This window comes from Scleropages formosus, chromosome 25 (assembly GCF_900964775.1).
Source record: "Scleropages formosus chromosome 25, fSclFor1.1, whole genome shotgun sequence".
Classification (NCBI taxonomy): Eukaryota; Metazoa; Chordata; class Actinopteri; order Osteoglossiformes; family Osteoglossidae; genus Scleropages; species Scleropages formosus.
Genome location: NC_041830.1, coordinates 6,008,484 through 6,034,377, shown reverse-complemented (window position 1 = coordinate 6,034,377; position 25,894 = coordinate 6,008,484). Strand labels below are relative to the sequence as shown.

The following is a 25,894-nucleotide window of genomic DNA, read 5'->3' as shown; positions in this document are numbered from 1 at the left end:
ATGATGGATTAGCAGCTGTAGCATGAGGCCTTGTAAACATGGCATTGTTATTTTTGTGAGCCTATAAATAAAACAGGGCGGCATGGTGACGCAATGAGTAGTGCTGCCGTCTCCCAGCGCCTGGGTGGTGTCAGAGGATGTGGGTTCAATCCCCACCGAGCGCGTGTGGAGTTTGCATGTTCTTCCCGTGTCTGTGTGGGTTTCCTCCGGGTGCTCTGGTCTCCTCCCACAGTCCAAAGGTATACTGTTCAGGTTCACCCTTAGTGTGAGTGACAGAGAGAGTGTGTTCATCTGATGTATGGATGAGTGACCCAGTGTAAGTAATGTATCTAGCAGTGTAAGTCTTTGGGTGCTCTGGTTTCCTCCCACACTCCAAAGACATACTGTTCAGGTTCACCCTTAGTGTGAGTGACAAAGAGAGAGTGTGTTGATTTGATGTATGGATGAGTGACCCAGTGTAAGTAATGTATCTAGCAGTGTAAGTCTTTGGGTGCTCTGGTTTCCTCCCACACTCCAAAGACATACTGTTCAGGTTCACCCTTAGTGTGAGTGACAAAGAGAGAGTGTGTTGATTTGATGTATGGATGAGTGACCCAGTGTAAGTAATGTATCTAGCAGGGTAAGTCTTTGGGTGCTCTGGTTTCCTCCCACACTCCAAAGACACGCTGTTCAGGTTCACCCATAATGTGAGTGACAGTGTGTGCGTTCCAGTGATGTGTGGATGAGTGACCCAGTGTAAGTAGTGTATCTAGCAGTGTAAGTCACTGCGGTGAATAAGGTGTGTGGGCTTGTAACACTACATAGAGTTCATAGGAAGTTGCTTTGGACAAAAGTGTCTACGAAATAAATAAACGTAAAATGCGTTTATTAATAGCAGCTCAAAAATTTACCGATTTTTACAGCAGTTCATTTCTGCAGAGCATTTCAAAGGAAAAAAACCCTCCAAAGGCCCCTGCAGGGATTCGACCAGCCTCCAGGAGACAAGTGTGTGTGTTTAGCCGCTACTCTGCTTGGATCTACGAAATAAAATGAATGATCACGATGAAACTTGAAGCGAGCAAAGGATGTTAACCTGCTCTGGAAAAGAGCAGTAACTAATTGACAAATAAATGGTGCGTGAACAAGAACTCTCGGTTGCAACACTGAACCGATGAAGAGGAAGTTGCAGACAAACTCAGGAGGGTTTATTCGAAAATCATTGCGAAACACACGTGCGCTTCCCGTTCCAAGCAGGCCGAGAACGTCCTCGTCCTTCCTCCGCGTGCTGACGTTCTCAGGCCGTTGCGGCAAGGGCAAAGAATTTGCCTGTTTAATTTGTGTGACGTCTGTGTCTCGCTTGTATCGTCATCGCAGTACCTTTGTGCTTCAGAACCCAAAAAAAGCGAAAAACCGTATAATTAATATTAATTTCACTTACATTTACATTTATTTATTTAGCAGGTAGGGGGCGCGGTGGCGCAGTGGGTTGGACCGGGTCCTGCTCTCCAGTGGGTCTGGGGTTCGAGTCCCGCTTGGGGTGCCTTGCGATGGACTGGCGTCCCGTCCTGGGTGTGTCCCCTCCCCCTCCGACCTTGCGCCCTGTGTTGCCGGGTTAGGCTCCGGATCGCCGCGACCCCTCTTGGGACAAGCGGTTTCCAACAAGGTGCGTGTGCATCCATCCGTAGAGACAACCTCCCCTTCCTAGTGCTTCTCCTTGCTCCTTGACCACAACCGTGATTCCGGCTCTTGGACCAAACCCGAAATAATTTTTCTTCAACCCTCCCCATCTGATTCCCCTGAGCCCCATCCTGTATCTTCACACTCCAGTCTCCACACAACTCGCTTCAGCTCCCGGTGCAGTTTGTCCCCCTCACTGAACAAACTGCGTGCTTGGGTTCAAATCATCAGCAATCTCCGTGTGATCTTGACAGGCCCCCATCGCAGAGGCCTGGGTAAACTTAGGTCAGAGTTGTGTTCCCCGCTCTGTCTCTGTCTGCCTCGTGCTCGTGCTCAGACCCTCATGGAATATAAACCACTGTGGCGGCAAGATTGAAAACCACCTTCACCTGTGAAGCACGTTGTTTATAGGGACAAATCAATGGGCTGCATGTACTGTAAGCACTCCTGTGTCACGGTACGTGGGTGGTGCGAGATGACGTGGGTTCGATCCCCGCTCAGCCTGTGTGGAGTTTGCATGTTCTCCCCGTGTCTGCGTTGGTTTCCTCCCACAGTTCAAAGACATGCTGTTCAGGTTCCCCCAGTGTGAGTGACAGAGAGAGAGAGTGTGTTCCACTGATGTATGGATGAGTGACCCAGTGTAAGTAGTGTATCTAGCAGTGTAAATCACCGTGGTGAATAAGGTGTGTGGGCTCATAACACTACATAAAGTTCATAGGGAGTCGCTTTGGACAAAAGTGTCTGCTAAATAATTAAATAAATGTAAAATGTATGTCTTCTGACTGGGGAAGGTTCTTCCTGTTTGACTTTGCTCTGTGTTCATGGTACATACTGTATGCCTTTTTTATTTATGGCATTACATCAGGCAATGACCTTTGACCTTGCTTACCCAGTGATTTCGCCTGGAACATTTTTAGCCGTGTTAACAGCTGGATATTTGACTGAAGAATAAATGCTCTTCTCAAAGGTGCTGAAGACTAGCCCCTCCCGGACCTGAGGCCCTGAGGCTTCAGATTTCAAATCTGTCACAAGGCACCCCAAGCGGGACTTGAACCCCATACCCACCGGAGAGCAGAACCCACCCAAACCCGCTTCACCGCCACACCCCTGCTTTGGAGAAAAGCGTCAGCTAAATGAATAAACGTCAAATCATAAAACTCCTGATTTCCTGGTTAATGAAATATCAGATTTTCAGCTAAATGCATAAATGTGAGTGTAGACCTAAATATTGTAAGGACAGGCCCCTCTTCTCCCCTCCCACTGCACCTATTCTGAAATGAACATGTTATAAGTGTCCATACACCCAGTGCGTTCGTTATTTGCGGTTAGGTTGGACGTAGGGTGTGACTCAAGAGCCAGCAGAGAACATTTTCGAACTCTTTTCTTTTAAAATGGCATCTTTTCTGTTCCTTCTTGGTCGTGTGAGATTTCTCGACTGATGGCCGGCCCGAGGTGCCAGTATAGAAAAGGCATCAGCTGAGACCTGTTCCTGTGGCCGGTCCTCGTGACCGGACTCAATCTGTTGACCTAGTGCCCTGGACCCTAGTGCTCCTTTGGGACCCCAAGGAAGGAAATCGTGCCATGCGATGTGAAAGCAGAAGTCCTCCACATGTCTGTATCGCTGTGAATATGTCTCCTGCTAATCTCGTGTTTCTCTTTCCACCACACCACACCACACCACACCCCCAGTTCAACTTTTGCTGCCATGCTGACGCTGCCATTGTCTGTAGTTCTTATCTGCGCTGCCCGACTCATGCTCAGCCACACGTGTAGGTGTATTTCTGTCTCGTCTCTGCGCGCGCTTGTGTGTGATGGTGAAAATTATTTTCTGCAGTGGTTGGACAAAAAACAATGAAAAAGAAAGACTAAAGCAGATTAAAAATAACAGCCTGGCGCTGAGAAATGATAATAAAACTTCACAGTATAGTTGCTGGGTCTCTCAAGGGTCTGTGAAGTGCGAAGGAAACACCCTGCACTGTTTCGTTTCTCAGTTGGTTTGAGGTTCATCAGAAGGGACAGACCTTAGTCCAAAGGAATTAATTGCAATGTATTGTGGGAGGTCATGCAGTCACAAAAAAGAGAAACTTTCCCCTGGAAATGGGGAAGGAAAGGAAATATCATGATGGTCAACAAGAATCTTAATGCATTCAGAAGGATGATATTTCCTAGGAGAAATAGTGCCATCTGATGGACAGTAAGATTACTTACAGAGCGTGTAAAGCATGAATAGAAGTATGAATAAAATTCACACATAAATCTAAAATACAATAAAAACGTTAATTATAAAATGAAGCATAATTATAAAATTATTTCATTTATAAAAATGTATGGTAAAAGTTATTATTTCTGATGATAAAATGTGGACTTGTTTATGTTTAAAAAAATTGTCAAACTCAATTGTCTGACTGATCTTGAAAACTGCGTAAAATGTAGGCATAGATTTAAAAAAGTATTACAGCCTAGAACTACAAAGCATTCACAGTATAACTCATAGCATACATCTACATTTGTTTCCAGTTCATAGTTTCATTTTGTAATGCAGTCTGGTTTATGGTGGAAACCAGGACAGGTGACCTGAAAGTATGTAGAATTTGCAGGGCATAGGCAGATGGAGATGGATTTAATACACTGGAGAGGTGGTGAAGTTCATCTGGATGCTTGGAGCTGGGGAGAGGAGCTGCTCTGATGTGGAACCCATGACGGACTTGACGGTTGGCAATGGGGATGTGGCGGAAGTGGAGACACAACTGTCGGAGGCTGAAACCAGGCTGCGACCACATGGGCCCCATCTGATGCATCCCACATCATGGAGCAGTCTGAGCACATCGTTGCGAAAGCGCACGCCCACCAGCGCGTACAGCAGGGGGTTCAGGCAGCAGCGCATGTACGCCAGGCTGCACGTGATGTACTCAGCTATCAAGGTGGCTTTCCAGTGCTCGCAGGCATTCCCCGGGTTGTTGTGGGAGTTCTTCGCCATCTTCAGCGAGAGGACTATGGTGTAGGGCAGCTGGAAGACCAAGAAGACCAGCACGAGCACAAGGAGAAGACGTAGCGTTCGTTGGCGGCGCCAGCCCTGGCCCTGCAGCAGAGTACGGCCGATCAGGGAGTAGCACACGAGCATAGCCAGGAAGGGCAGGCAGAACCCTGCGATCTGGGTGGCCCACGTGGCTATCTTGATCTTCCACTCAAGCTGGTGCTCGCACCGCTGCTCCAGCTTCTGGGTGTCCACACCCACGGAGATGATCTCAGGCAGGCTGAGGAGGCCGGCGGTGAACCACACGCAGATGGCGGCCAGCGAGCTGTAGAGCAGGTGATAGTGGCGGAGACGCTGGGCGGCGCGCGTCTGCACGATCACCACATAGCGGTCCACGCTGATGCAAGCTAGCAGCAGCAGGCCGCTGTAGGTATTGACGGCGTAGAGGCCGCGCATGACCTTGCAAAGGATGCTGCCGAACTCCCAGCGGTCCAGGAGCGTGTCGGCGGCCTGCAGGGGCAGTGTGAGCAGCAGCAGCAGGTCGCTCACTGCCAGGTGCAGCAGGAAGACGTCCGTCATGCAGCGAAGGCGCAGGCGGCGGTAGAGCGCGAACGTGGCTATCACCAGCATGTTGCCGAGGATCCCAACTAGGAAGACCACCGAGAAGATGCACAGCTGTACCACCTTGATCAAGAGCGCCTGGCTGTGGCTGCTTTCGCACAACTCCTCCAGTGTGACAGTGTAGTCACTGTACGATTCCATGTAAAAATCTGTGACGTTGTCGGCATATGTGGTGATTTCCCCCATTCTCCTCACCAAACCTAGAACCGTCACAGAGAATATAACAAGATTTTAGGCAGCTTTTTCTAGTCACGTATATTTTTTCCCCCCGACACAGAAGTAGAGCTGCATACTCAATAAAAAAATCAAAACTCAAATTAAATTCTATTATTCGCACAGTTACATTTATTTATTTAGCAGATGATTTTCTCCAAAGCGATTTCCAACGAACTCTGTAGTGTTATCAGTCCACACACCTTATTCACCGCGGTGACTTACACTGCTAGATACACTACTTACACCGGGTCACTCATCCATACATCAGTGGAACACACTCTCTCTGTCACTCACACACTATGGGAACCTGAACAGAATGCCTTTGGACTATGGGAGGAAACCCACACAGACACAGGGAGAACACGCAAACTCCACACACACTGAGTGGGGATCGAATCCATGTCCTCTTGCACCACAGAGGTGCTGTGAGACAGCAGCGCTACTTGCTGTGCCATTGTGCTGCCCCAGTCCTCCCTAAAAACCATGTTGCTCGCGTTTGTCTTCAGCTGCAAAGCGACGTATGTCTTAGTAATTTCAGTCAATGATGACTGCCAACATCAAAATCATTTGCACACATATGGAGACGCCGAAAACTTTGCCATTTGGCCCAGTGGAGCAAACAAAAGGAGAGACGCTGTACTGTACTGCGCCGCTCTCTTGTGAGACACACTAACTCAGTATGTGCACATCTGCATTTCAACACACTGCACTTTCCGGTATAAACATCCTCTGAATTATGAAATAAAATTGCAAATATTATTATTAAAACACACATCACAGTGTGCAGTGCATATACGGTGCAGTCATAGTCAGGCTATATTCAAAATAAATCCCCCAGTTGCTTTTTTGACAGATAAAACACCAAACGAAAATAATGTTTAAAACTAATACAGAATAAAAGAAACTACATGCTGAATACTGAACCATATTTCTCATATTGTACACCCATTCTGCAGTTCTTGTAAAATTTTGTAGGCATGTGCTTGTTCTGTTTAATTCTGATGTGGCATAGGATTTATTTACACACACACCATCTGAAATTGCTAGTCCCATGCAGGGTCGCGGGGAGCCGGAGCCTAATCCGGCATCACAGGGCATAAGACTAGAGGGGAGGGGACACACCCCGGATGGGAAGCCAGTCCGTCATAAGGCACCCCAAGCAGGACTCGAACCCCAGACCCACCAGAGAGCAGGACCCACTCAAACCCACTGTGCCACTGCACCCCCCTGTAAGATTTATTCATTAATCAATATTTGAATTTTGCTGGCAGAATTCAGAATTGAGAATTCAGCGGAAGACTTCAAGACGAACTCATGCCATTGCAAGTGAGGTGAAATATCTGACTTCCAAGTTTATCTACCATTGCTACCACTGTCTGCTATATTCTAGTTCCTGCTATACTATCTCATCTCAGTTGCAAAAAAATATAACACCTTGGCATGTTGCAACAGTAAAGCGTTAACCACAAAGAGGCAAAGCTTTTTTCTTGAAAACCAGGGTGTCCTAAATATATATGTCCTGAATAAATTTCACTTTTTTTCCATTAGACATAATAGGGTAAATTTGATCACAATTTTTTTTTAAGAAGAATTACTAATTTGTTTATAACAAGAGGTCCCTTTCACTCTTTAAGAAAATTACAATATTATTTACATCATTATTTTGTTGAAAAGTGTTAACCTAAGGGGGGTGCAGTGGCGCAGCAGGGTGGACCAGGTCCCGCTCTCCAGTGGGTCTGGGGTTCAAGTCCAGCTTGGGGTGCTTTGCAACGGACTGGTGTTCCATATTGGGTGTGTCCCCTCCCCCTCCGGCCTTACGCCCTGTGTTGCCGGGTTAGGCTTCGGCTCCCTGCAACCGCATATGGGACAAGCAGTTCAGACAATGTGTGTGTTAACCTAAGAGTATTTTTAATTAATTTTTATTACCAGTTTATTTTATTGTCTATAAGAGTTTGTCTGATGCAGGGTCAAGATGGTCTAAAGCCTATCCCAGAAGCACAGGGTGTGAGGAAGGGTACACAATGGACAAGACACATTTATATTTATTTATTTATCTGTTGCTTTCCTCTAAAACGACTTACAATATTAATGTACCTACAGTTATTTACCAGTTTAAACAGTTGGGTCATTTTTACTGGAGCAATTTAAATTTATTTATTTATCAGACACTTTTCTCCAAAGCAACTTCCCATGAACTCTATGTAGTGTTATCAGCCCACACACCTTATTCACCGCGGTGACTTACACTGCTAGATACACTACTTACACTGGATCACTCATCCGTGCATCAGTGGAACACACTCTCTCTCTCTCTGTCATTCACACACTATGGGTGAATCTGAAAAGCATGTCGTTGGATTGTGGGAGGAAGCCTATGCAGACACAGGAGGAACATGCAAACTCCATACACACTGAGTGGGGATAAAACCCACATCCTCTGACACCACCCAGGCGCTGCGAGAGAACAGCTCTACTTGCTGTGCCACCATTCTGCCTGAGTTAGGGAAAGTACCTTCCTCAAGAGTACTACAGCTGGAGCTGGGATTCAAATGTGCGACGTTTGGTTCGATAGGCAGTTGTAACCACTATGCTACCAACTGTCACACACACACACAACAAGGGCAGTTTAGTGTTGTGAAATCACCTTGGACACGTGTCTTTTAACTGTGGGAGGAAACCAGAAGAACTGGAAAGAAAATCACATAAACACTGGGAGAAGACTCCAACTCCGAATCCACCGAGGCAACTGAACCCATGTCCAAACCCACCGCCTAGGTACTGTGAGGCACCAGCACTGCCCGCTGTGCCGCCACAAGGCGCTAATAACGAAGTGCTGCACGAAGCAAAATGAAACGGAAAAATCAGCAACAGCCATTTGCTCGCAGGTAAAGTGCTGAACATCCCCAGCACTGAGAGAGAGGCCTGAAACAAGCCATTGAGCCGAGTGCTCCGTTGTTTGGATCGGTATATATGCTGACTTTCCAGGATCGGAATCTAACTCCCCACTTCTACAAAATGTCCTGATTCTCCAAAAACAGTAAAATGTAACACTTCTCTCAAATAAAACTGACAGGCATTAATTGTGGTCATGAAAAATCTAAGCTTTGAGTAAGCACCTACCACACATGAATCAAAACCAGAGAAGAGTTGCGTGCCAGTGCCTTCAGTTCGTTACACAGGGGGAAATGTGGGCAGACCAGCTTTAGTCAATACATGAGTCTTGGCACGCACTTGGAGTTTTCAGCCCTTCTCTGAAACAAATGTACCTCATTTCACTTGCACCGCAGTGAAGATAAGGCAAAACATGGCTTTCTCACAAAGCCCAAAATTGAGCAAATGCCATGTCAATGTGAAGCTTGAAGCTCAGTGCAGAGGAGTTCAGCGCAGGTAAGAACTTTCTCCTACAGTACAATTCATTCTGGCTCCTTTCTCCTGCGTACACTGTAACCCAAAATGTTTCTTTGTTAATGCACGTGAAAATATATCGAAAAGGTAATATGTACCTCTTACAAGTGCATTATGGGTCCTATGACTGCATTACGTCTCTTACAACTACATTGTGTTTCACTGAATGAATTGTTTACTGTCCGGTGTAATGTACCTTTCTCAAGGGTACAGATGGGTGCAGGCCCTTCCTGGAGCTCAGCTTTGAGCGACTAGACATTTATTCCAGTAAAATACATAAAATGTTCTTTCTTCACGACAACTTTCAATGCTTAAATTAATAATAGAAAAAGACATCGACAGGTTCTTGCACGTACCAAAATATCAGTTAAATTGCTCTTTGCACTATATATAAGAAAAGTTCAGATGATTTTTTAAAAAGTAAAATTTCAAGTGCTAACATCTATTTGTACCTTCTTTTATAATCCAGCTTTCTGTCCTTTTATGACCTATAAGTGTATGGTCTGCAGTACATGATCTACGAGTGTCAGTGGTAAAAATGCATGAAAATGACACACATGAGACACGGATGTAAAACAAATGTAAAAGTGCAAACGTATTGCATGAAATTTAGTGGATTACATGCAATCTCAAAAAGTAATTTAATGCATTCTCAAGACTATCCATAAGCACCCATGCACATTAACAGAAGGCTCCAAACACTGATGCATTACACAAAGCACAGTTAAGAATCAAGTATGAAATCAGTTACGCATTCTGTCTGAAAATTCACTGCATCTTTTTCTAGAATCAACTGCTAAATTATTGCAAAATCATAAATTAAGTATAAAATAACTTAGCAAAAAAGTACGTTTGATGTTAATCTGCCCGAGTTACCACTATCCTTGTTTATCTTTTAAAGGAAATGTTAATTTGATGTACCAAGCTAGCAGCTCGTAGCAACTGAAACATTTAAAACAGCCTTAACTAATAATAAAATGCCAACAGATTTATATTATTCATGTTCACGATGAAACGCTTTTGAACCTTATATGAAATCCAGCATATCTCTATAATGGCATGTGTCTGCAATTTTCCAAAAGTAAAGTGAGACAATGAAGATCATATGTTTTAAAAGAATTTTTTCTTGCTATACTGATCTATGTGACACATACGGGATATTCTAAAAAAATGAGTTTGGTAGGGGTATATTTAGACTAAAGCATGTATCTGCAATGTTTACTATTGTTAAACTTTATTTGTGTGTGCATATGTGTGCGTCTATGAGTCACACATCATAACAAATCTTCCAAATACACTAAAATGTACAAAATGCTATGATAATGATCACAAAATATACAGTATGACAAACTTCTGCAGCAAGAAGGAAAAGAGTATTAAAAATTGTGTTATTTCGTGACAAGGAGGTTTGGATGTTTTACAGGTAATCCACCTACAGGTTTCACAGTATCTATTTCACGAATTTACAGTCTGTCCCAGTAATATGCTCCTCACCTCCCACGATGCTCGTCTCTATATCTGATGCCTAGGAGTGCTTTTATCGAAACCTAAAAAATAATGCATGTCTTGTACTTACTGTATATGAAATATATCCGAGCATGCAACAACATTGTATCTACAGATACTTTCAAATATACAAATATGCTCTAGCTAACATTTCAAAGAGGACAATGGACAGATTGCTACTGGAGCAACTGTAAACTATATCTAAACTACCGACTACATTCATCCTAATCACCAGGTACAGAAATTTATACTCCACAGAAGACTGTTGCCGTAGCAAAGCATCCCTAATAATTGCTAAGGTCCAGTTGCAATGATTAAAAATGTCCAAGCATGAAAGGTCAGATCACCTACCTGTGCTGTAGGAGGACAGAAAGGTTATATGTTGGGGGGGTGATGTCTTTTTGTTTGCACCGAGCCTGGCAGGGTATGTTTGTCAAGTTATGGCTGAGAGAAAAACAGCCAGCCCATTTGACCTCCTGTTGCCCCAATTAAGGAAATTGTTTTGATGTGAATGTGACTGTGCTCTTTTCAGCTGCAACTTTGATCACATCAGTGTAGCACGCTGACTTTTAAAGCACTTAATCTTCGTAAAGTAACAAAGAGACAGGCATCACCCTTATTACAGAGAAATAATTAGAGTATATCAAATGAATGGGGCATCTGGTTGCATAGTGGTCAGAGCCGCTGCCTCTGGACCCAAAGTTTGCAAGTTTGAATGCCACCTCTGACTGTGATACTCTTGAGCAAGATACCTACCCTAAACTGCTTCAGTAAATTTACCCAGTTGTATGAATGGGTAAATAATTACAAGCAGCTTAAAATTGTAAGTTATTTTAAAAAACGCATCAGCTAAATGAATAAATGTATATATTACACTAAGTCAGTAAATCTTATGCAAATGGTTGAAATTTCAGTAAATTTAAGTCGTATTATAGCATAGTATGGCAATAATGCATCATGTTAAGATCTCAGTTTACAAACAGGAATTATGAGCGCTTTATTACCATACGCTTATAATGAAAAGATGAAGTTACCAAATAAACATTGTACATTTGGGTTCTTTACAGCATGAATTCAGTCCAGTTTCTGAAGTAAGCTGCATCCCAATTAAAATTCGGTATACTGATATTTTCACGGCCTCTTTACAGACTGCAGAAAAATGATTGCTTGTTACAACAAAAATGTAACATCTATATTTCATAATGTTGATGTAGTTCTCCAATACACTACATTGTGAGATGCTGACTTTTTGGTTACTAGTTATGCTTGGTACACAGTAGTTCAATAGTTCATTGGGTGTGTACAAATCTGTGCAAAAAGTCAGAAAACGATATTACCGAGGTTGTTTTGGGGTGGGGATGTTTTTTTGGTTTTGAAGGTCAGAAAGTTTCTTCTTCTTTCAGACCTGTTGTGACCTGGGGTCATAACCTATTAGTGATCTTTTGTAAAAGATCAGCAATATGCTGTGTAATAAGCCATTATTTTGCTGTGTCATGGCAAGGAATCAATCAAAATCTTTTACAATTAGTTTGATCCATTTAATGTTTCCTTCATTAGTTTTGGTGCTTATATCACTAAACGTTTATAGCACACAAAGGAAAAGCTTTCTTGGATTACCTGCACCAGCTTTAGGTTCACTGAGAACAAACTGCACACACGTTAATTTCAGTGATATAGGAGATATTCCTCCACACTAGCCCATGCAAGTTAGTGTCATATCAATAAAAATCTGTGTTGTCAGCTGGTAAAAACAGGTTCTTAACCTAAAACACAATTTTCCCTTACAGTGCTGATTTGAAACTTCACAAAAAATGTATGCGCCACAATTAATTTGCATCTCTGTACAGATAAAATCGGGCTTGGTCTTTTAGTCACCAATCCTTAAATCCCTGAAATCAAAGTTCCAGAAAATAAGACTCTCACACATGCACCTAGACTTTTTTAGATAAAAAGGAATGGATTTGTTTTAATTATGATATTATTATTATGCACTATTTTTTCATTACAGCTTCATTTATGCTTGTAAATTATGAAGTTATTAAAATACTCCACCACTGTGTGATGTCTGATTATTTTGATGGTTATTAAATTTCAACTTCTGAATTAGAATCAATTTTAGCACACGGATCATTTTTAAAATTCTCATGACATGGTATAGGACTTGTTGGTACCATTAGTAGTGAGAACAAGACTTTTTTTAAAAAAGGAGTTTGAAACGGGAAATGGGGGGTGCGGTGGCGCAGTGGGTTGGACCGGGTCCTGCTCTCCAGTGGGTCTGGGGTTTGAGTCCCACTTGGGGTGCCTTGCGACGGACTGGCGTCCCGTCCTGGGTGTGTCCCCTCCCCCTCCGGCCTTGCGCCCTGTGTTACCGGGTAGGCTCCGGTTCCCCGTGACCCCATATGGAGGGTGTGGTGGTGCAGTGGGTTGGACTGCGGTCCTGCTTTCTGGTGGGTCTGGGGTTCGAGTCCCGCTTGGGGTGCCTTGCGACGGACTGGCGTCCCGTCCTGGGTGTGTCCCCTCCCCCTCTGGCCTTGCGCCCTGTGTTACCGGGTAGGCTCCGGTTCCCCGCGACCCTGTATGGGACAAGCGGTTCTGAAAATGCGTGTGTGAGTTTGAAATGGACTTTTCAAGCAGGCCTGATGACATACTTAAGAACTAACTCAAAGATTTAATCTGAAACTTGACAGAGCTGAAGTTTTTTCAGTTTTTTTTTTTTTTTTTTTTTTGCTTTTTGGTACTTTGCAGATAATGGCTTGTGACTCAAAGTGAAAGAGTAGCAAAGAAGGACATGTTGCTGACTCTTCAAGCATGAGTGGTTATGAGAATCGGAAGCAGAAGTAAACAAATAAACCGCTTTGCAGAGTGACTGCTATCATTTGTTTACTAAAAATGTCAGCATCAGGGTGACCCCTTTACAACACTATTTTAAAAGTATATATAATCACTCAGGATATAAATCAGGACTGTTTTTTCAACTTTATAATCTACAGCCACAAACGAAAGAGTACTGCCAATTTATAAAACCACATTTAAATATTAATAGTACAATAAAACAAAGTAGTACATTGATGTTCACCAAGTTTATAAAAATACTGTAAAGCTAATAGCACTTTCTCCAAGGTGACTTTGGGTTTTCCACCTTTATTCAACACAACTACCATCATCAATTCGACCACTGCGTAGAGGTAACAGTCTGTGACAGCTTACCAAACACCATCCAGTTAAGACTAATCCTCAGATGCTGAACTGTTACGGTCACTTTAGGTGTTAAACGAAATGTTTGGATGAGGTGGTTGAGATTTCGGCCCAGGATTCTCTTAAGTGGCTCTATGGCATTTGAACACAGAACATAGCCATGTGCGAATGTTGGGATAAGGTGTGTGAGGTTGTCCCGTGGGCGCCCCTGGTGGTCAGACTGGCTACTGCTCCCAGGAGCTGAGGTGGGAAACACTGTATGACAGTGGTTCTCAACCTTTTGAAACTAAAGCCCCCCCCCAAACCTCTCCTATTATGTGGCATGCCCCCCCATAACTAGAAAGATAGATAGATAATTTTTTTTGATTTTTGTACTTTTTTTACTTTTATGTTTTTTTTTTTCTTTTAAAACTATATAAAGGACAATAGTGGAACACGCCCTTAATTTATCAAAAATATTTTTTGAACAATATAGAACTAATTTGTAACATTACGCGTAATGTAATGTGATATGCAAACTGGGACATAGGGTCTGTTTCGCTAGCCATGCCATTATAAATTAGTGGGAAACCTGCGCTTGATTCTTTTTACAAAGAAGCACAATGCGCGGTTCAATGTTGGACAGCGCAACCTGAGGTCATCCTCCACCTGTAGGCAATCTCAGTATTTTGTTTTCAACGCAGTTAATTTTGAAAACCCGGCCTCGCACAAATAAGTTGAGGCGAATGGAAGCAGCAATTTAACGGCGGCGTCAGACAACTGAGGATATTCAGTCATCACAGTCAACCAAAACAAAGGCAGAGAGCAAGAGCTATAGAGATGTCTCAATCTGGTGTCGCTCTTTAATTCAACTAACTGCTCCTCCATGTCAATTGATAGATCTTTTCCTAGGCAACTGAAGGGGTCTCTGACCCAAGCAAACGAACTGAAATCCTCACTGAAATAACGGACAAATTGTTGATTCAGTCCATCAACATGTTGAGCGACCATTTGCACTGCCTGTTTTAAAATGGATTCCAGAGACTCGAGCATTTGCTTTGACGCAAGAGATTCGCGATGAATCATACAGTGGGTCCATTTGGCTAATGGGGCTAAATGCAGGACACGAGTGACTAGGCCGCTAACCCTCCCCGTCATGGAACGCGCCCTGTCCATCCATATACCAACACAGCTACCCCATGACATGCCTGCATCCCGTATATATCCATCCAAAACATCAAATAGTGCCTCACTGGTTGTGTGCGCTGGAAGAGACCGACAGAAAAGAATGCCCTCCTCAATATCACCATTTTTAATTATAATTATTTTAAAATACTCATCATCATCTGAACCGCTTGTCCCATACGGGGTCGCAGGGAGCCAAAGCCTAACCCAGCAACACATGGCGTAAGGCTGGAGGGGGAGGGGACACACCCAGGACAGGACACCAGTCTGTTGCAAGGCACCCAAAGCGGTACTTGAACCTCAGACCCACCAGAGAGCAGGACCCGGTCCAACCCACTGCACCACCACACCCCCTATTTTGAAATACACACACACACACACATTTTCAGAACCGCTTGCCCCATGGGGTCGTGGGAAACCGGAGCCTACCCGGCAACACAGGGCATAAGACTGGAAGGGGAGGGGACACACCAAGGGCAGGATGCCAGTCCGTTGCAAGGCACCCCAAGCAGGACTCGAACCCCAGACCCACCGGAGAGCAGGACCCGGTCCAACCCACTGCGCCACCGTGCCCCCCTATTTTGAAATATTTTTTAAATGATATTTTTTAAATAATGAAGAGATTTTTTACAGCTTTTTCATTTTTATGCACATTATAATTGAAAAACAATAAAATACACTGAGCACCCAATGATGACCTGTCTCTGCGCCCTGTTGAGAACCAATGCTGTATGACAATTAAAACTGTTCAGAGGTGTATTCTATAAAAGAACCCCAAGCCGCATGTTTTTCGAAGGCGACAACGGGGTAGTAGTTCAGCGGTTAAACTTTACTTCTGCCTCCACCAGAACCGAAGCTTCTCGGCCCTGTTTGGGACGAGATGGCGGCGGCGGGAGGCCGCGAGCGCCACGACAAGTTCTTGCTCGAGCGCACCTCACCGCCTCAAGAGGCAGTTTTATATTTGTATTTTGAGACTTCCGTCATATGGCTGCGTCCAAATGTTATTATTTGACGCAGGCCGTTTAGTGTGTTCCACTGTGTTTTTTACACAGCGTTTCACAAATTTATAAATATTAGGCAAATTTGACATACATTATGGAAAAATGCACAAACCATTCCATGACATCATGTCATAAGTTTGTGCCTCGTCTCCCTCCACCTCAGACACGTCACGAGCCTAATAATATTACACTGTTAAAATTGAAAAATAATCGCACCTCCGTTTAAAAACGACTGTCGGTACAAACTTGTATTAGATATCCAATTATCCAAATATTATGTTATTTGCACCTTAGGCTATTAGGTTTTGTGCGCAGAGAGTGTGCGCGTACCTGTCATTGCACGACATCATCATCATCAGCAGCAGCAGGAGCAGCAGTGAGAAGCGCGTTCCCGAGGCTGGGCGCGTGCGCGGGAAGGAGAGCTGGAGCCGCGCGAGTTAAAGTTGGAGTGAGGAGAAGGGGGGGAACGGGGCTGTATCCCATGGAAAGGAGGAATACTAACAACATCGTATTTCTTTAACCAGCAGCTTAAAAGGCACGAAGAAACACAGTTCCTCCCAAAAAAAGGATGAATCTTAAAACCCTGAGCGCGAGCCTCTTATTTTGCCTCGCTTTCCAACGTTGCTCGTCACGTAAGTCGCAGAGACGGCATCTTTTTTACGGCGCACCTCTGTCATAGCAAAAAAAAATGATAATTGTTATTATTATTGCGCGTTTTAATCGTTTGTGATACACAGATGGGCCTGGCTGTGCACGGGGCTGAAGGACAAGGGGGATTTATTTAAAAAAAGCGACACTGTGCAGGACGTCGTGAGGGATCATCCCGCATTTTTGACGCATGAACACCTGAGCTGATGTAATTTCGCACGCGTATCTGTCCGCATAGGTCACAGAAAGACTTGTTTCAGGAGGGAAATGCCGGTCAAGTGTGTTGCGGGGAGGCTTGGTTGGTGGGAGGACGCGTAGTGGGGGGAGACGTGCTGCGCTGGAGGAACTCTTCTGCATTGCGGCGCTTTCCCCCACTTGGCGCGTGAGGTGGTGCCGCATCTCCCTCCTCGCCCGTGTCACCGCGCCCGCCGCGCGCAGCGCCCGTCTGCTGTCTCTCGAGATAGTAGTGGCGGGAAAACGGAGCAGAGGTCTGCAGGCAGGGGGTGCCGGGTTTCTTATATCCCGGGCGTGCGCTTTGCGGGGGAAAAAACAGACACTGAGGGTGCGAGAGCTGTGCGGGACCAGCCCACTCACTGCAGCAGCTCACCGTGCACGCACCCCTGTTGCCTCCTCCTGCAAAAATGCCTCAATTAGGTGAACTCTTAGGATTGCTATCCTAGAGTGGACAGGGCAGTTTTGATCATTTTATATGCTTATGTTGACATGTTCAGGCTTTTTGGACACCACTAAAAGCATCCACTGGATAGACCTGCGAATGTCAGCTTCAGCTTGTGCCAGGGGAATCGGGTGAGGAAAAATGAAAGATATAGCATCTTCTTCTGTTAGGCGTTGAATTGTGATGCTGAGCCTGCTTCACTGGCTGTTCTGTGGTGCGCACTTTTACTGTTAAGCATTGTGGATGCTCTTTTAAATAATTAATCTGGCCTGGAATGTTACAACTGGTATTTGACCTTCAGATTGTCTTACAACCTCCAAAAAGATGGGAGACTTAGCTGTATGTGTTATTAAAGAAAGGATCACGTCTAAAACACCTCCAGACACGGTGCCATACATGTATGGAGTGTATAGATTTACATTATATTTATATTTTTTCATTTAGCTTTTATCAGATGCTTTTCTTCAAAGTGACGTACATCTCATAGAAGAGTCCAGTACATCGGCAGGAAGAAGATACATCATATCTTCTTCAGTGTATACTGTATATACACTAGCATGCAGTGTAGATTGCTCTTTTGTCATAGATGAGATGTTATGAGAACATCCAGGACACGGGATTCTGTAGCTGCATTATGGCAGCATCCTCCGTCAAGGGGCAGTGAAGAGCAGGTGTGAGAAATCGTGACGTCTGGGGATGGGTTCAGTGGGTCTCGGTGATGGCAGCGGGCTGGATCATCCCGGCACTCTTTTTGATGCAGTTCGCAGTCACTGCGCAAGCACTGCATTAATTAAGCATACTTTTCATAACTATGCGTAGTTACTACAGCAAAAACTCATCCTTTATGTATCTGTTTTTCTGTGTGCACAAAAATCTGAGGGCAGCTGTTTATTAAGTATTCCAGTGTAAAACTTGTAATTTGTGGTGCTGATATCAATATATTTTTTGTTCATTTCAATGTTTTCCTACGTATAAAGCTGGGTTTATGGCAATGTTTCATTATATGTTTGAGTGATTAGCAACTGAAAGACTGTGGTAACATGCAGGGGAACACGCTTCAAAAGAAAACACAGTTGTACAAACCCTGGTAAATGTTTATCAGAAAGAAAAAAAAAAAACCGCTGTGAGCCGGAAGTTCGCTAAGTGTGGGAAGATTTCAATTTCTGAGGCAACCTGAAAGTCAGACTTCTTATTGTGGTAGCAGTAGACAGTATTTTTGTTCTGTTTAATGTGTAAGGTATGGTGTAGCAGACACCTCAAAGTCCGTGGTCTATTCTGAGGTACGTGAAAGACTCAAAGAGGTTGCTCTCTGAGTCTTGAAGCGCTTGTATATCGCACAGAAGGTACAGTATACAGCTATTCATTCAAACATGGTTCAAGTCATTTGTATTCATCGTTGTTCCCCTGTTTTTGCTTGGATGAATTATAGATGTTTTCTATCTTTATTTAACACAACTTTCATCATCAGCTTGACCACAATGTAGAGGTAACAGTTTGTGGCTGCTTGCCAGACACAGTACAGGTACTGCCATCCACTTATTTTTTTAAGAAATGCTATTACAGGTACTCTGAAGATTCACATAAACAAAAACTCATGTGATCATGTGAAATTGACTGTGTTTGTATATAAATAATTGTATATGTACTGTACTGTACATATATAATTACATTTGAATATAAATGTAGCACATGGGGGGGGGTGCGATGACGCAGTGGGTTGGACTGGGTCCTGCTCTCTGGTGGGTCTGGGATTCAAGTCCCGCTTGGGGTGCCTTGCGATAGACTAGCGTCCCGTCCTGGGTGTGTCCCCTCCCCCCTCCAGCCTTACGCCCTGTGTTGCCGGGTTAGGCTCCAGCTCCCTGTGACCCCGTGTGGGACAAGCGGTTCAGATGATGTGTATAAATGTAGCCCACCCACTCAGTATTGGTTTTTAGGTCTTCACGTGGGAGGTGAATTGTTGGTGTCTATGAAAAAATAACTTCGAGGTGCATCTCCTGTAGCTTACGGGCTAGGTGTATTACTCTGACTAGGGTGCAGAAAGGCCCAGTTAACGTGTTGTATCGCTATACCGTATATTGTGATTTTATCCCTCCCATGCAACACTAGGCAACCATAGCCCTTATGGCTTTTCTCACATACACATGAATAAGAAAAATGATGGTATCAGAATGCTATAGAAGAAATATTTAATACACACACACACACACACACACATTTTCAGAACCGCTTGTCCCTCACGGGGTCACGGGGAACCGGAGCCTACCCGGCAACACAGGGCGTAAGGCCGGAGGGGGAAGGGGACACACCCAGGACGGGACGCCAGTCCATCGCAAGGCACCCCAAGCGGGACTTGAACCCCAGACCCACCAGAGAGCAGGACTGCGGTCCAACCCACTGCGCCACCGCACCCCCCATATTTAATACAGAATCCAATAACTCACAATGACATATTTTCAGGATAAGAAAGAAAACACACAACTTAGGACCCGGGGTCCCCCCCCCGTTTATGGTACCTCAGACGTTGCCGTGCTTGCTGGAGCTCAGCTGTTCACCTCGAAGGATTAAAAAAAAAGGTCTTTACTCACTGCTCCTTCGAAACTCTCCAACGCTCAACAACCAGTCCTCCAGTTCTGTCTCTCCGATGAAGGCAGTGCGAATCCCAGACTGACGCTCTGTCTGCGTGCAGCTAATCCTGCGGTCCTTTCCCGGTGTTTCAAGTCCTAGACACTTATCTTATGCTACCTCAGCTTTGGCTGCAGCGGGAACAACCCTGTGTGAATGCGTCTTCCTCACACTTGCAACTTCTTCTCTCAATGAGGTAACCAGAGTAAACCAACCAAACCCGATTCGTTTTCTTTTCCGGAGTTACCCTTTAATATAACACCGCAGTCTATTAACTCAATAAATCATGATAACCAATTTTCAGACTTTTCACACACAATCCTTTGTGCCACTTAGTCTTCCTCTCTTCGTCTCCCAACACAAACTATTATACATCAATAACAATTAAACCAACCACCAGCACTACAACAACACATGAACACATGTAGCAGGGGCTACATAAAGTTATATAAACATAAGTGCGCACACACACGCATAAAACCACTTGTCTTAGTCAAGGTCATGGTGATCCTAGAATCTCTGGGTGCAAGACTCAGGCATGGTACACCCTGGATGGGACACTACTCCATTGCAGGGTTGCCATACACACACAAAGACACACATACTCTTGTGAGTCATACACAACAGGCAGTTCAGCATTGCTGGTTCGCCAGAACAGCATGGCTTACAGTTAGGGTTAAAGCTACTGTACTGTGGGAAGAAACTAGAGCACCCAGAGGAAACTGTCAGTGATACAGGGGCAGCACATATGCATATTGTATTGTGTAATATTTATAGTATAAAAGAGGGGGAATGATAAAATTTTAAGCTGTCATCTTTAATAAGAACCAGTAGTTTATCAAGTGCACTTCTGTGCTTTTCTTTAATGTTTATGTTTAGGTGATAGATACATTACGATTGCAGTTTTATGGATTACTTCCATTTCCTCTCACTCAAGTCCAGCCCATTAGATGATCAAATGCGTATTAGTCTGTAACATTATATATTCATATAAAGTTCTAAGGCTTGCCGACATAGACAGTAGTGCTGTGGATTCCAGGAAGCAATTTCGGTAATGCCTCAGTGTACTTCACATCAAAGTCATTCGTGTGGCAGCTGCCTGTTCAGTTCATTGTGCAGAAAACGAAACTGTCTTGTTTCGGTGTGCCGCAGCATTACCAGGTGGTGCCTGGAAACACTACAGAAATCCGTAGAATATGTTTGCATTTACCAGGTGGTTTTCTCCAAAGTACCTTCCAGTGAACACTATGTAGTAACATTAGCTGATACCTTATTCACCCAAGGTGACTTATAATGATAGATACACTACTTACAATGAGTCACTCATCCATATACCAGTGAAACACATTATCTCTCTGTCACTCACACTATGGGTTTTATAGTGACCACTCCACCTGACCAGGATCTCTTTAGGCTGTAGGAGGAAACCAGAGCCCCCTGGTAGAAACATCCAGACATGGGAAAGAAGAAACTCTATACAGACTGAGCATGGATTAAACCCACCTCCTCTCACACCGCCCAGGCACAATGAGACAGCAACACTACTTGTGCCACCGTGCCGCCCATAGTGAGGAGAGGAGGAATTTAAATGCATTTGTTTCCAAGAAGTTTCTGTGAACTGCAAATAAAGAATAAAAACTTATTTTCCATTCATGCAAAGTTTTTTGTTGTCTGACTAAAACATTTCTGCTGTTTGCAGGTAAAACATGTCGCCGAGCACTTACCTTCTTTTAGTAACAAATGGGAGCTCAGCTGGAGATGGTGTTTGGAAACGCAAGCTGTTTTTCATGAGCAAATAATGACAAATATGGGCATTTTATACAATCTTTATTTTTTAAATCAGTCTACTTCCCTGGGAGGCATGTTTATTTTACAAAAATTTTCACACAGTGGTACACCTGCTGGTGATGTTGTAATAAATCTGCTCCCAGGGTCATCATTTCAAGACAGTATAACAGCCTTTGAGTATCCTGTTTTTAGGTATTTTATAGTAAGACATGTGTGCACCCATCGAGCATAGTAAATCTTAAGCTACTGAGTAATGGCACCTTAGTTAGAGTCAAATTTGCCTTCTGCAAGCATTATTGAAACAGGATGCACATGCTGAACCTTTTGTGGTGTTTTTAAACTCCATCCTTAAGGTACGCAGTCTGTGTTGCAAGACAAGTTGCGCCATTCTGTCTACTTTGTCGATGTCCAGAGGTGATGTAGAAACACTCTAGTCTTCATGCTTATCATTTTCTTCAGAGAGCGTTAGCTGCATAACCATACAGCACTGGTGGCAAACATTAATGCTTTGTACTGTGTGCTGAAAAAGCTTAATGACCCAGTTCAAAGTTTGATGTGAGTGCTTAATACTTATTTTCTTTTGGCTAACATTACTCCAGTGGCCATTAATCTGCTCTCGACAGTGTTTGTAATAGAGTATCAGCAGCGCAAACAGTTTAGGTTCTCCCTTGCATTTTTGACAGTGTGATTAATTTTTTTTTTTTTTACAGTTTTTCAGCTACAGATTATATAAAGAATGATGTAAGAAAAATGCAGCGAGAATTACTGGGGTATCCTACTGAAGCAGAACTGCTAAATGCAATACTTACTTTATTAGTTAGCCTTAGTCTTTATGTAAGAATAAAAATAAGTCTATGCTTGTCCCCTTTAAAATTAACTTACGTCTGACACATTTCATCCATGAACCACTGAGATTGAATTTTTGCACGAATTAGCTTTGTGGCATTTTTTAAAATTTCTTCGCAGCACATATTTTTTTTCCAGTTGACTTACAAAAGTATTTTACTACATGTTGAGCTCTTCTAGGAGAAACACATTGTTTAAAAACACAGATTGTACTAATTTTTTGGAGGAAAACTAGGCATGGCTAAGCATTTTTTCTATGTTTTATTTTTTACAAACACCTATATATTTTATTTCTATACCTGTTTTTAGAGTATTTCACGAGGAGATTCACACATTAAACACAGGGTTTTCTGATGTATTACTCCAGTTTTATTCTATCTAAAGTGGCAGTATTCCTTGCTGTGCTGTTTTCCATTAAAACGTGTACCTTTTTTGATTTGGATGAATGGCACGTATCTAAATTCTGAATATGAATATTGACTGAACACTAGGTTTGAAAAAAATAGTAAAAATAAATGAAAGCTAATAAATTATCTTGTAGAAACAGGTCAATCATTTTTTTTAAGCATGGACTGGTAAATATTTTTCTGGATTGAACCTCCAGAAAAGCTACATTTTTGTTATGATGTCACCGTTGCACTCAAGAATACTCTTAAATAATACAGTACCCTGTACTCTGCAAATAAGGGTTTAAGTAATATTCTGTGCAATATTCTTAATAATAAACCACCGGAACATATACAAATTCTCCATTTAAAATGTACATTTTCATATTTACAAACAGAAACGTTTGCCGTAACAGCATCAGTGATCCCAAATATTCAGTCCCCTGTTGACACATTTGTAACATTTTCAATAAGTATTTGGTAAAAATGCTCTACCCTCAATGTCCAAAGAAGAAAAATATTTCAGGAAAGTTGACGGTGATTAGTAATATAAACATATTGAGATGGTGACATTTCCAGGTCTTGGGAGCCATGTTGTGAAAGTTTGAAGAGCAACGCTGGGTTGACAGTGAACGATGCGTTTGATATTTTTATGCATTTGCATTAAAATAGTGACCTAATGTGAGTGCAAGGAATGACTCGTAAATTTCCCTCGAGTAATAATAAGAGGATTTTCAGTTCAGACATGCATTTAGAAGATCGCATTCTGTTTGCAAACTGAGTCATGGCTAAACTCGATGAACTGTGAGCGTGTCTGTGGAATTATAATTATATGTATACAGCAGTATGATACTGTGTGTTTATGGAAGTGAAACTTTTTTCATTTTCTGTTCCTTTGTGTTGATGACTTAGGACAGTTTTTTTCCCCGTCTTTCTCGTTCTAGGACCTTGTCTCGATCCCCTGGCCTCTTCGCTGTATGCATCTTCCTTCTTGGCCTCCTCCAGATATAACTTTTTGTATTCTGCCAATTTTGCCAGATTGTACGGTAAGCTTCATGTCTGTTAGAGGGCATACCCTGGAATGTTTGGATAAATATAAACTTGGGGTGTTAAAATCAGCCATCTGAAGGGTAGTGTGTATGCTGACTTTATGCTGTCTACTTCCCTTATTTGCTTGCCTGAAGTCGCATGCATATTTGCTCCCGGCCAGTTCGGTCTTTCCGTGAAATGAGTTTGATATCCCTGAAAAATTTCATATATTCCTATGCAAAAATGTATCTGAAATGAGATTCTTAATGTCCCTTTTTCACATGTCATATAACACTTTTATTTCGAAGCCATTTAGCCAATTAGCCAGTTATCTTGCATTGTTGCTGCCAGCCTATACGGTAAGTGTGACCGAGATGGTGGCGCATGCCACTGGCTGTGGTAGTCAGTGCTGTGCGTATGTGTCGTGGGTGTGTCTGTGTGTGCGTGTGAGTGTGCACGCGTTTATGTATGCATCTAGAATCTGTGCTTATGAACATTTCTTGTTTTGAAATACAATGCAATCAATGCAATCGATGTGTGCAGTGTGTTTGTACATACAGTATGTCTTGCCCTGGATGTTTGTATGTGCAATGTATTCATGCAGAATATTTGTGCGGCAGTTTGTAAACAGTGGTCATGTGAACTGAATACGCATGTGCTCCGCAGGGAGCAGTGGATGGTCTCCAGCTCCCGGGGACAAGCAGCCCTGGCTCCAGATCAACCTCAACAGAAAGTACCGCATTGTTGCCATATCTACCCAGGGCATCTTTAACTCCTATGACTGGGTCACCAAGTACACTTTGCTCTATGGAGACCGGCCAGACTCCTGGACCCCTTATGTTCAAAGAGGGGGCAACTCGGTATGGAGAGTGTTATCAGTTGAAGTCTGAAACATTATTTAAAAGTGTCCTTTGTTGTGCCTTTACATGGTAACTGTCTTTATACATGGCATTATACGTGGTAACTGTTTATACACCTAGTTCCGTTTAATAAATTTTTGGTCTAGTATCACTCATTAGAAAACGGTATAGTACCTGTAAAATAACGTGCAAAAACGTTCAAAATTGGCTTAAAAGATAGAATGTTTGTAAATAAACAGTTTACTGCATTAACTGAGGATATGGACATAAGTGCACGGAATTTTGATTCGCCAGTACGTTAAAATTAATTGCAGTTCAAAAACGGATGCATTAACCCTTTCTGTCATGATTTTAGAAAATATTTGGACATTTTGGGACTCAGAAGAATAACTTTACAAGAGGTGAAACCTTTTTTTTTTGAAGAGGTTAAACAATGTAGGTTTCTACACCCTCTGCCTGCCCAGCGCTGTTCACTCGTGATAAATAAGAAATACTTTGTGACCCTTCTATCTATTTAGGGTTGCAGTGGCCTGCTGTAACCTGGAAACAGCACAAAACAGGGTACAGCCCCCTGACATGACAGCACTACATTGCAGTGTAACACTTGTCATTTCTTATTACTTGAAACCAATTAATAAAAACTGCTGAAAGTAAAAAGTAATCTTCTCAACCTCCCATTCGATACCATTAACCTCACGTGTGCTTGTGCCGTTACGTCTATGTTCATCAGCTTCAGAGCACTTTTTTAAGTCAGCACAGTCAATATAAGCTTAATAATAGAAATGTCTTGATTTATTTACAGGTAAGGTTACGTGAAAACCTTGGCTATAGCTCTAGTAAATATAAGTACTTTAGAATTTAGATTTTAGTCTTTTAATTTTTCTAAACTTGAAGCTACACTTAGCTGTAACTACTGGAAGGTAAATGAAAATGGTTCTTCAGCTCAATCGCAGTTTTTTCCTACTGAGTGGATTTTGCTGCCAACTGATGGTGGGGTGTGGAAATGTAGGTAATTTTTGCTTCGCGATAGGGAGACGTTCTAGACAAAAGAACAGTGAGCAAAAGTGAATTTAGAAGGAATTGTTAAGTGCTGTTTACAGTACTTTCAGTGTTCCAACAGGCGCACAATGTTTTGCCATCTTCACAAAAATTTTGTCACGTGCTGCAATCAAGACTGAATCCTGGAGCCCAGCTAAACAGTCTAGACCGAGCACTTTGTTCATAATAGCATAAATGAAGCATAAATTAAGTAAAAATAGCATTTGGATGAGAACTCATTATAGTATATTAATGGTTTGAAA

General features: G+C 43.0%; 2 protein-coding genes across 5 annotated transcripts in view; one reads left to right on the top strand and one right to left on the bottom strand.

Moving 5' to 3' along the window:
- Window positions 1-4,020: 4,020 nt before the first annotated feature.
- On the bottom strand, window positions 4,021-20,158 carry ccr10 (chemokine (C-C motif) receptor 10). Of its 3 annotated transcripts, none has more exons than XM_018742131.1 (2): window positions 19,648-20,158; window positions 4,021-5,451 (listed from the first exon to the last, which is right to left on the bottom strand). In XM_018742131.1, exon 2 carries the CDS (start codon window positions 5,435-5,437, stop codon window positions 4,277-4,279), a length of 1,161 nt encoding a protein of 386 aa, XP_018597647.1. In that variant the 5' UTR covers window positions 5,438-5,451; window positions 19,648-20,158; the 3' UTR covers window positions 4,021-4,276. The 3 variants fall into 3 exon arrangements, with proteins under 3 accessions (XP_018597647.1, XP_018597645.1, XP_018597646.1); XM_018742129.1 differs by lacking the exon at window positions 19,648-20,158 and adding an exon at window positions 16,069-16,082; XM_018742130.1 differs by lacking the exon at window positions 19,648-20,158 and adding an exon at window positions 10,730-10,787.
- Window positions 16,154-25,894, top strand: part of LOC108928258 (contactin-associated protein 1-like) — a 36,078-nt gene continuing 26,337 nt past the window's right edge. For both annotated transcript variants that reach the window (XM_018742127.2, XM_018742128.2), the window contains exons 1-3: window positions 16,154-16,370; window positions 23,649-23,750; window positions 24,400-24,593. In XM_018742127.2, the coding sequence (XP_018597643.1) occupies window positions 16,307-16,370; window positions 23,649-23,750; window positions 24,400-24,593 (360 nt within the window). In that variant the 5' untranslated portion in view covers window positions 16,154-16,306. The remainder of the gene's footprint in view (window positions 16,371-23,648; window positions 23,751-24,399; window positions 24,594-25,894) is intronic.